General features: G+C 45.0%; 1 protein-coding gene across 3 annotated transcripts; it reads right to left on the reverse strand.

Annotated features, from left to right (window-relative positions):
• Positions 1-546: 546 nt before the first annotated feature.
• Positions 547-9,780, reverse strand: afg2b (AFG2 AAA ATPase homolog B). Of its 3 annotated transcripts, none has more exons than XM_031831311.1 (11): positions 8,219-9,775; positions 7,029-7,728; positions 5,738-5,923; positions 5,225-5,509; positions 4,527-4,712; positions 4,209-4,367; positions 3,791-4,000; positions 3,365-3,592; positions 2,992-3,126; positions 1,590-1,715; positions 547-758 (listed from the first exon to the last, which is right to left on the reverse strand). In XM_031831311.1, the coding sequence occupies exons 2-11, from the start codon at positions 7,692-7,694 to the stop codon at positions 621-623; spliced, it is 2,319 nt and encodes a 772-aa protein (XP_031687171.1). In that variant the 5' UTR covers positions 7,695-7,728; positions 8,219-9,775; the 3' UTR covers positions 547-620. The 3 variants fall into 3 exon arrangements, 2 of the variants coding, with proteins under 2 accessions (XP_031687171.1, XP_031687170.1); XM_031831310.1 differs by having other exon boundaries at positions 9,482-9,774; XR_004210914.1 differs by lacking the exon at positions 547-758 and having other exon boundaries at positions 1,598-2,730; positions 2,837-3,126; positions 9,482-9,780.
• Between the last annotated feature and the right edge of the window lie 1,648 nt (positions 9,781-11,428).

Below are 11,428 nucleotides of genomic sequence, written 5' to 3' on the forward strand. Positions count from 1 at the left end.
ACATCATGTGAAATTTGTCAATCAGTGTTGCTTCCTAAGTGGACAGTTTGATTTCACAGAAGTGTGATTGACTTGGAGTTACATTGTTGTTTAAGTGTTCCCTTTATTTTTTTGAGCAGTGTACTTTGAGTTACCTTTTCTAGCTAAAATATACTTAAAGTTCACACTTGTGTATTTCATTAACTGTGGGGAGGTCAAAACATTTCAATGACTTTGCCTGGCCATGATCCTTTACCCAATAAGACAGAGTGAATCAGGACATTGACTCCCTGGGCAAGACCATGAACGAGCAGTTTCTGATCTCTGGTCCTCTAGATACACCAACAGTATATATTTTAGTGGTCCTGGACAAGCACACCTGATTCTAATCATCAAGCCCTTAAAGTTGAATCAGGTGTTTTTGTACGGGCTACATTAAGTGTGTGTTGTTGGAGGACTGGAGTGGAGATCCTGCTTGTGCTGATGTATTACAATCATCTCAATGTACTAATGTAATATGGCCTACATACCGTCAACTCATCACCATAAACAGCCAACAGACACCCAAAAAAGGAAAAGAAACAATGCCATTTTTATTTTCCAAGTCCGGGGCATCATCTGATGGGGTGGGTCTATAGTTGTCATCTGAAGAGGTTTTTGTATGTCTGTAGTTGCTGGGTCGAAAGAGAGGGAGTCATCCTCTGTAAAGACTGGAGGAAGTATCGGTGTTTGATACTAGAAGCTTCCATACTTTCATCCTGGAGGGTCAACAGAGCTGCCTGCAGACAACATTACAGTTAAACCCCCACAGCTCTCATTCTATGGTAGAAACAAACACGTTGCTGAATCTCTCCTATCGTTAAAACATGCAAGTGTCTAAAAGTGACTGGTGAAGGCAGTGTCTATATTTTAGGGACAGGTGTATTGGTGTACTCTGTACCTCATTGTGAAGGATTAAAGGGACAGGTGTATTGGTGTACTCTGTACCTCATTGTGAAGGATTAAAGGGACAGGTGTATTGGTGTACTCTGTACCTCATTGTGAAGGATTAAAGGGACAGGTGTATTGGTGTACTCTGTACCTCATTGTGAAGGATTAAAGGGACAGGTGTATTGGTGTACTCTGTACCTCATTGTGAAGGATTAAAGGGACAGGTGTATTGGTGTACTCTGTACCTCATTGTGAAGGATTAAAGGGACAGGTGTATTGGTGTACTCTGTACCTCATTGTGAAGGATTAAAGGGACAGGTGTATTGGTGTACTCTGTACCTCATTGTGAAGGATTAAAGGGACAGGTGTATTGGTGTACTCTGTACCTCATTGTGAAGGATTAAAGGGACAGGTGTACTCTGTACCTCATTGTGAAGGTTTAAAGGGACAGGTGTATTGGTGTACTCTGTACCTCATTGTGAAGGATTAAAGGGACAGGTGTATTGGTGTACCTCATTGTGAAGGAATAAAGGGACAGGTGTATTGGTGTACTCTGTACCTCATTGTGAAGGATTAAAGGGACAGGTGTATTGGTGTACTCTGTACCTCATTGTGAAGGTTTAAAGGGACAGGTGCAGTATGTTGTATTTACAGGGGAGGTGTGTTTTGGTACTCTGTACCTCTCTGCACAGGTTCTCCAGGTCTGCTCCAGAGTAAAGGTCAGTGTGTCTAGCCAGCTCCTCCAGACACACATCATCATCCAGAGGCATCTTCTCTGTACACACCTGCAGGATGGACACACGCGCCTGGAGGGGGGAGGAGAAAGAGGGGGTGAGATCAGAGGGATGATCAGTTCAGGTTACGGTGGTAATAGTTACCTGTAGGTCAGGTGAAGGTGGTAATAGTTACCTGTAGGTCAGGTGAAGGTGGTAATAGTTACCTGTAGGTCAGGTGAAGGTGGTAATAGTTACCTGTAGGTCAGGTGAAGGTGGTAATAGTTACCTGTAGGTCAGGTGAAGGTGGTAATAGTTACCTGTAGGTCAGGTGAAGGTGGTAATAGTTACCTGTAGGTCAGGTGAAGGTGGTAATAGTTACCTGTAGGTCAGGTGAAGGTGGTAATAGTTACCTGTAGGTCAGGTGAAGGTGGTAATAGTTACCTGTAGGTCAGGTGAAGGTGGTAATAGTTACCTGTAGGTCAGGTGAAGGTGGTAATAGTTACCTGTAGGTCAGGTGAAGGTGGTAATAGTTACCTGTAGGTCAGGTGAAGGTGGTAATAGTTACCTGTAGGTCAGGTGAAGGTGGTAATAGATACCTGTAGGTCAGGTGAAGATGGTAATAGATACCTGTAGGTCAGGTGACGGTGGTAATAGTTACCTGTAGGTCAGGTGACGGTGGTAATAGTTACCTGTAGGTCAGGTGACGGTGGTAATAGTTACCTGTAGGTCAGGTGACGGTGGTAATAGTTACCTGTAGGTCAGGTGACGGTGGTAATAGTTACCTGTAGGTCAGGTTACGGTGGTAATAGATACCTGTAGGTCAGGTTACGGTGGTAATAGATACCTGTAGGTCAGGTTACGGTGGTAATAGATACCTGTAGGTCAGGTTACGGTGGTAATAGATACCTGTAGGTCAGGTTACGGTGGTAATAGATACCTGTAGGTCAGGTTACGGTGGTAATAGATACCTGTAGGTCAGGTTACGGTGGTAATATCAAATCAAATGTATTTATATAGCCCTTCGTACATACAGTAATAGATACCTGTAGGTCAGGTTACGGTGGTAATAGATACCTGTAGGACAGGTGAAGGAGGTAATAGATACCTGTAGGTCAGGTAAAGGTGGTAATAGATACCTGTAGGTCAGGTTACGGTGGTAATATCAAATCAAATTTATTTATATAGCCCTTCGTACATACAGTAATAGATACCTGTAGGTCAGGTGAAGGAGGTAATAGATACCTGTAGGTCAGGTGAAGGATGTAATAGATACCTGTAGGTCAGGTAAAGGTGGTAATAGATACCTGTAGGTCAGGTAAAGGTGGTAATAGATACCTGTAGGTCAGGTTACGGTGGTAATAGATACCTGTAGGTCAGGTGGGGGTACATAGATGATCTGGTCCAGTCTTCCAGGCCTTAGGAGGGCACTGTCCAGAGAGTCTGGTCTGTTAGTGGCCGCTACGATCATCACTTCCTTGTTACACACCTCCTGGTACTCCAACTGACAGGGAGGGCAGACAGGACATCATGTTAACAACGACAGTAGTGATTGTCAGGACGTTTGAAGCGATCAGTTTGAGCAATGTGAAGCTCAGAATCGCTACTCTTTAAGTGATTTGTAATTCAGTGATTCTGAGCAGAATCTACATATAAAGTGTGCTGTTGGTGTGTATGTTTTTTGTGTGATTATATGGTGTATGTTTTGATTGGTGCTCTAGTAGTAGGATGTAATGTCTGACATGTTCCTGTTGCTGGTGGTGCTCCACTCCCTCAGCCTGTAGGGTCTTCCCTGCTCCTCTCCTCTCCAGGGTCCTAAAGCCTACCCCGTCCAGCTCATTCAGCAGCACAGACAGGAGGCGGGTCTGGGCACTCTGAGGGACATGGCCTTCTGACCGGGAGCCAATCAGAGAGTCCACCTCATCCAGGAACAGGATGGAGGGAGCGCAGGCCCGCGCCTGACGAAAGAGCTACATACAGGAACACACCACAAGGTTATTCACGTACACACAATAACATCTACCAAAGTGATTCTATTGATTAAAGCAGGACAGCAACATTCCACCAAATAACAAAGTTGAACTGCTTCAGAAAATGTCTAACACTGCATGCTAGTACAAGAACAATAGGAACATTCAGTTAAGACGAGGGGCTCTCCAAATCCCTACCTGAGCCAGGGCCTTCTCCGAATCTCCTACATATGGAGAGTAGAGGTCAGCCCCGCTGACTGACAGGAAGGAGCAATGGGAGGAGGTAGCTGCAGCCCTGACCAGGGTGGTCTTAGCACAGCCTGGGGGACCGTACAGCAACACCCCCCTGGGACGGGACAGACCCAGACGCACAAACGCCTCCGGGTAACGCATTGGCCACTCTATACTCTACAAGGAGAGAGCAGAAACAGAGGACAGGAAGTCAGGACAAGTCTCAAATGATACCCTATTCACCTTACTCTCTAGTGCACTACTTTGGAGCAGAGCTGTGTGTCTGTCTGTTGTATCTGTTATTGCCTGCTGCTCTTCAGTGTTGGTCGAATGAATGAATGAATAAAGGAATGCTGCTGTTTTCCCAGTATAGTTCCACCAGTACCTGTTGTAGTTTGACTTTGACTTCCTCCAGGCCTCCTATCTGTTCCCAGGAGACGGCTGGGAGGTCTGTCCGTCCCAGACTGCCCCTCAGACAGGATGGACGGACAGTCTTCAGGGCAGACAGGAAGTGTTCCATGGTGATAGCCTGCTCCCCTGAACCCTGACAAGATACACAACAGGAGTCAATAATGTTAAGACTATCTCAATGACAATAACCTGGATAGAAGGTAGAACAGGTGTGTGTGGTGTGGTGTGTGTGTATGATCTGGCTCAAAGGACCAATATGAGCTGACTTTACAGTGTGTGTGTCTATGCTTACCGGTGTGTTGTGTCGTATAGCCAGCATGGCAGCCTCACGGCAGAGAGCACTGAGGTCAGCACCCACATACCCTGTAGTCCTCTGGGCCAGCTCTGCCCAGTCCACACTGACACACACTGGCATGGCCTGGCACAGCACTGACAGGATGGACAACCGCTGCTGTGCTGTGGGGGCACCGATAACCACCTGGACAACAGAGAGAGAGAGAGGAAACATAACAGACAGGATGGATAACTACTGCTGTGCTGTGGGGGCACCGATAACAACCTGGACAACAGAGAGAGAGAGGAAACATAACAGACAGGATGGACAACTACTGCTGTGCTGTGGGGGCACCGATAACAACCTGGACAACAGAGAGAGAGAGGAAACATAACAGACAGGATGGATAACTACTGCTGTGCTGTGGGGGCACCGATAACAACCTGGACAACAGAGAGAGAGAGAGAGAGAGAGAGGAAACATAACAGACAGGATGGACAACTACTGCTGTGCTGTGGGGGCACCGATAACAACCTGGACAACAGAGAGAGAGAGGAAACATAACAGACAGGATGGACAACTACTGCTGCACCAATGACTACCTGAAGGCAACAGGCACAGGATAGAATGTTACTGTACAGACCAACACACTCATTACTGTGCCTCCTGTGGAACTTTCTGCTTTGAATTAAGTTTGAATAACAACATTAAGTCACCTCTCTGTCGAACCTCCCGGGCCTCCGTAGCGCCGGGTCCAAGCTGTCCGGCTGATTAGTGGCTCCTACGATGAGGAAGCGATCTGATTGGTCCATGCCGTCCATGAGCGTGAGCAGTTGAGCGACCAGCCGGTTCTCGGGTGAGGAGGATCCAGTCCGTCTGGGACAGAGAGAGTCCAGCTCATCCAGGAACAACACACAAGGCCCTTCCTCTGCCGCTGCCCGCGCCCGACCAAACACCACCCGCAACCTTTCCTCACTCTCCCCTGGCCGAGACCCTACTACCTGGGGTGTGGAGGAGGCAAGCGAAAGTCCAATTACATTCAGCCAGTATGTGTGTGTTGTGTAACATCGAGCCCACAAGCTAAACAACATATGTAAGAAAGCTGGGTAAATCTAGCTTCAAGTAAGCAAGTATTCAAGTGTGTGTTGTGTAATACTGTGTGTGTATGTGCATATCTATGTGACTGTGTGTGCGTTCATGTTTATATGTGTGTATATATGTCCTCTTACCTCTGGTCCTCTGACTGTGATCAGGCTGGCCCCCACCTCCCCCACCAGGCAGCGGACCAGCAGGGTCTTTCCGACCCCCGGTGGCCCAGCAAGGAGCACTCCTCTGGGGCAGGAGAGACCCAGGGAGCCCAGGGTAGCAGGGTACTGCAGAGGCAGGTGCAACATCTCTCTCAGAGACGCTGAAACCTGGAATCGCAGACAATAAAGACATGATTATAGACACTGAAGAGTCTTTCTCTCCACCTCAATAGTCTACAGTGACTTCCTCCACTCGTCTCCTCTCCTCCAACTGCACTGACTAACTGAAGACTTCAGGAGAAGAGAAAAAAGATTCAAGAGGCATCCTAGAGTCCATATTGCTTTCACCTACTGAGTCACATGTGACAATTGAAAATGACTATTGAGAAGGGGGACAGGAGAAGACGTCCCTGTAGATTATTGAGAAGGAGGACAGGAGAAGACGTCACTGTAGATTATTGAGGAGGACAGGAGAAGACGTCACTGTAGATTTGAGGACAGGAAAAGACGTCCCTGTATATTATTGAGGAGGACAGGAGAAGACGTCCCTGTAGATTATTGGAGGAGGACAGGAGAAGACGTCCCTGTAGATTATTGAGGACAGGAGAAGACGTCCCTGTAGATTATTGAGGAGGACAGGAGAAGACGTCCCTGTAGATTATTGAGGAGGAGGACAGGAGAAGACGTCACTGTAGATTATTGAGGACAGGAGAAGACGTCACTGTAGATTATTGAGGACAGGAGAACAGGAGAAGACGTCACTGTAGATTATTGAGAAGGAGGACAGGAGAAGACGTCACTGTACATTATTGAGAAGGAGGACAGGAGAAGACGTCAGTCACTGTAGATTATTGAGAAGGAGGACAGGAGAAGACGTCAGTCACTGTAGATTATTGAGAAGGAGGACAGGAGAAGACGTCAGTCACTGTAGATTATTGAGAAGGAGGACAGGAGAAGACGTCAGTCACTGTAGATTATTGAGAAGGAGGACAGGAGAAGACGTCACTGTAGATTATTGAGAAGGAGGACAGGAGAAGACGTCACTGTAGATTATTGAGAAGGAGGACAGGAGAAGACGTCACTGTAGATTATTGAGAAGGAGGACAGGAGAAGACGTCACTGTAGATTATTGAGGAGGAGGACAGGAGAAGACGTCACTGTAGATTATTGAGAAGGAGGACAGGAGAAGACGTCACTGTACATTATTGAGAAGGAGGACAGGAGAAGACGTCACTGTAGATTATTGAGAAGCAGCCTCTTCCTGGGTCCTCACCTCTTCCAGTCCTCCCAGTAGGACCTGGGGCTGCTCCTGGAGCTGTCCTCTGTAATACCGGAGGGTCCTCGTCCCCGTTATTTCCACCCCTGTCTTAGATGTAACCAAACCAGTCACGGTGGACTCTGGGTTCAGGCTCTCGATGACGATCAGTTTAATGTCCGTGTCATAGTCACCCACATCGATCACGTGCTTCTGGTGGACATATGTCCCTTTCAGCATGTCCTTCACTAGTTCATGGATGAAACTGGGAGGGGTGGTTTTCCGGAACTCCACACTCTGAACCACCACTGTTATTCGGATGCCTTTCAGCTTGGGGCAGGAGACTGGGGTGAGACTAGGACTTAGGCATGGGCTGGGGAGAAGTGGGCTAGAGCTGGGGCTAGGGTTAGGGCTGGGGGTTAGGGGTAGGCTGAGGTGTGTGGGTGTAGCTTTGTTTAAGATAAGATTTGAAGAACAACATTTCATGTCTATCTGTATGAATCCGTCAGCCAGGTCAGGCCTGGGCCAGGCAGTACAGAGACAGGACCCTCCAGACAGAGCCACCAGAACAGGAGAGCACAGCCCCAACCCCAGGGAGGACATCAGCCCTGGGCCCAGTCTGACCCTCTGGGTTCCCCGGTCTGCTGGGTCCATTGGCAGCACTCTCAGAGACACCTCCTCCATCGCAGTCACAGCTGGAGAGAAGACACAGGCTTGTCTGTGGGAGGAAGAGATTGAGAGGCAGGGATATGGGGTTTATTCATCAAGAACTCTCTCACTGAAATACAGACACTAAATGACACACAGAATCACATTTACTTTTCTTGTTTATGAGATACAGATAGGTTATTTTCATCATATATAATTGTTTTGTTGTAGTTTGTTTAAGTTTTAATATAATCTTTCAATAATTAATAACGTGACAATATTTTTTGAAATACACATTGCATAATAGAAGGCAGACATTTCAAAGATAAATACTGACATTTGTTGGACAGAGATAATCACCTGAACTTTTCATACATTTAGAAATATTAGATGACAGACCACTACTGATAAAAAAGTTATGCTTGTAATTTTGCTTGTATACAGTTGTTAATGGCCTTTTTATTTAATGATACTCATTGAGGGCTGTTTTTTTATATCTCTTTTCAAAGTCTTTTTTGTGGTCCCCTTTTCCTGAGGGGAAGAGACAGGCTATTTCTTACCACTTTTTGATGGATGGGTACCTTCATTGGAGCTGGAAGTGTCTGGGGGCAGAGGAGGGTAGCCACTAGGGAGGTGGCCGGAGTACTGGCAAGGTTTGGTGGATCGTCATCATGAGCCTCTATTTGAGTGGACCAGTCTGCTGCAGGACCTGTGTCATCAGGGAGGGAAGTGTCTTGTGATGGCTCTTCCTTGAAGACTCGAAGCTGTCATCATTCTCCTCCTCATTGTGGCTGTTGCTCTCGGGTTTGTGATGTTTCTCCTCTTGACCTCTCGGTTCCCTTGTCCTCTTCCACACCTCTCTGCTGTTCATCTTGTTTGGGGACATGTTGTGGGATCTGTGGCTCGTCTACTGGCTGTGTTGGTTGTTGCATTTCAGTTTCTGCTCCCCTTCCACCGTTCTTTGCTCTGTTGCTGTAGGCTTGTGGACAGTTGAAGTAGGTGTGCCCATCACCATTGCAGTGTGTGCACTTGCTTTCACTCGTGCAGTCTCTGGACTTGTGGCCGAACTCACTGCATCTCCAGCACGTAACAGTCTTGCAATCCTTCACCTGGTGGTCCATGGCATCACAGATATAGCAGCGGGTGGTCTGTCCTGGGTAGAATATTCTGCTGCCGTGTGGCCCCAGCAGGATGTTGTTAGGGATCACGACAGCTTCACCATCAGTTCCTCTTTTGGTCCGGACCTTGTACCCCCTTAAGCCATACCCATATCCCATTGTTGTCTACTGGTTTCGTGGCAGGCTGAAGGAGAGTGCAATAGCGTTGCAGATACAACTCTGTCATGGTCAGAAACTCTTCCTCTACTTCAAAGGTATAGCCTTCTCGTCCACGTTAAATGGGGACTCCGCTTCCCAATCACTCCATTTCTGCTCATGTGCATTTTCGTTGCGCCGATTTGGGAGGGTTATGTAGAAATAGTCGTCTGCAGCAGTGATCGAACTATAGGTTTTCAGCCACATACTCTAGTACTAGGCACCTCAACTTCCTCAACGAAGCGCAGCCTGACCCAGAGTTGCTAAGGTCGGACCGCAGAGCTCCCAAAATTGGGAGCCATGATGGAACATTTGCTCCGTTATAAGTTGTGAAATCACCTTTACCATCACCAAAACAGTTTAGCAACCCTATCCCAGCCTGATTTCTACTTATGCTGTCTGGTCACGGTTGCTAGTTAGCAACGGCTAGCTGGCTGACTTCTCTAGCTAACAACACCATAAAGGCCACACATATAAAGACACAGTAGCTAGTTAGCTATAGCCACTTACCAATATGAGTATTAAACGATCTTCAACCACGTTTGTTTCACTCTTATTTCACTAGACAAATAGTTTGACAGCTAACGTTAGCTAGAAGCTATCATGCACCATTTCTATGTTTACAGCAGCCATGTGTGTCGAACATGAGATGGCCAACAATAAGCATTCCCTCGAACAATTTGTGGGGGTTAGCTGGTAAGGGATTATAATTAAGATATTATTTTACATTGTAGTTTGTTAAAATATTTGCTCGAGAGTTGTTGATAAATAACTTTGAAGTGATGAAACATCTTGGAAGCAGATTGCGCGTAAGTTTCTGCCTCTTTTAAAATCCCGGTTTTATCACAGTCGCCCAGCTACATAAAGCTATCATTCAAAACATGTCTCACTGGCGTTATCTTGTGTACAACGATATACAAACAACTTCTGTGCAACATTACATTGTTGATGGCGATATAGCTTGTGAAAAAAAAGATGTAGTGACTTTAATTACAGAAAGTCATTTGAGCATTCTCCATTAATGTCACCAAATCTCGATGAATGTCAGCCTGTAGTGGTATTAATGTGGTTATGAGAGATTCGCATAGTTAAAAAAAATATATAATGTTTTATTAATAACAAATCAATACATAAAGCACATGAGGGAACACAAGCATACATAGATTACAAACAATAGACAATCGAGCTAGGGGGTACAATATCACATTACAATTACACAAGGACCTTAAGGGACATGCATATACTTAGAATTCTAACAGCTTTTTTGTTAGTAGAGCATTTAACCGTCTTAAAATACAGTTCAATTTATTTTTTGTAGGGTACGAAAATGTGGTTTTCTGTTTGTAAATTTACATTTGTGTATATGAAATTTGGCCAAAAGAATAATGAAATTAATTACATAAAAATGATTCCGCTTATTTCTATTGTATGTAAAGAATCCAAACAGTACATCTCTCCACAATAGTGTAAAATCTTCATAAATGTGTTCAATTATAAACCTACTGATGTCTTGCCAAAGTTTTCTTACATGCATACAATGCCAAAAAAGATGAACAACTGTTTCTGGGTGGTCATTACAAAATGAGCAATTTGAGTTGATGTTTTCCTTAAACTTCTTCATATAGTGGTTGGCAGGATAATATTTATGAATAATTTTAAAGGAAACTTCCTTAATTTTTTTAACAAGTAGGTATGTGTGTGGCAACATCCAAACTTTTTTCCAACAGATATTATCAATAAATCCATTCCAATAAGGCATGACATAAGGTATAGATACAACATCCTGCTGAAACAAGGATCATATCGCTCTGTTGGTGAATGGACCAAAAGAGAAACAAATCTTTCCTACTGATGAGTCAACAGGGTCAATAGAAGGTAGGCTTTGAGGGTCAGGTCTTGACATGTTCCTGAATAACATAGCAACACCTGAGGGAATGGCATCTAAAACAATTGCAAAATCTTTAGGTGTTACAGGGACCTTGTAAAGTGATAAGAATTCTTTATAACTGAGTAAAAGACCCTCTGCATTTACCAGTTGGCTCACCAATAGGATATTATTTCGGAACCAATATTCTAAAAACAGAGAGGTATTTTTATACAATATATCCCGATTTTTCCATATATAATATCTGTGTGGAGAAAAATTGTGTTTATAAATTAAGGACCATGACAAGAAAACCTGCCGATGAAAAGCAGAACGTTTCACTGGAACTTTGTCAATATTATAATTGCAAAACAACATGAAGTTAAGGCCACCAAAAGTAGAGAAGATATGATGAGGAATAATTCGCATAGTCTCTGTAGTCAATTATATATGCATTGTTAACGTTATAGTCAGAACTAGGAAACTCGGAAATGTCTGACTTGCTAACTGGCTGTAAGTTGTACACGTGCCGCGCTCAACCAATTAGCAAGTCGGACATGTTCGAGTTTCCTAGTTCCGACTTTCATCTGAAC

Source organism: Oncorhynchus kisutch, linkage group LG8 (assembly GCF_002021735.2).
Source record: "Oncorhynchus kisutch isolate 150728-3 linkage group LG8, Okis_V2, whole genome shotgun sequence".
Classification (NCBI taxonomy): domain Eukaryota; kingdom Metazoa; phylum Chordata; class Actinopteri; order Salmoniformes; family Salmonidae; genus Oncorhynchus; species Oncorhynchus kisutch.

Excerpts from the sequence above, each read along its gene's own strand:
- afg2b (XM_031831311.1), bottom strand. The coding sequence starts at position 7,694 with ATGGAGGAGGTGTCTCTGAGAGTGCTGCCAATGGACCCAGCAGACCGG. Across the intron at positions 3,593-3,790 it reads CGGAGAAGGCCCTGGCTCAG|CTCTTTCGTCAGGCGCGGGC; the intron begins GTAGGGATTTGG and ends TCCTGTATGTAG. Across the intron at positions 759-1,589 it reads TGGAGAACCTGTGCAGAGAG|GCAGCTCTGTTGACCCTCCA; the intron begins GTACAGAGTACC and ends TGTTGTCTGCAG.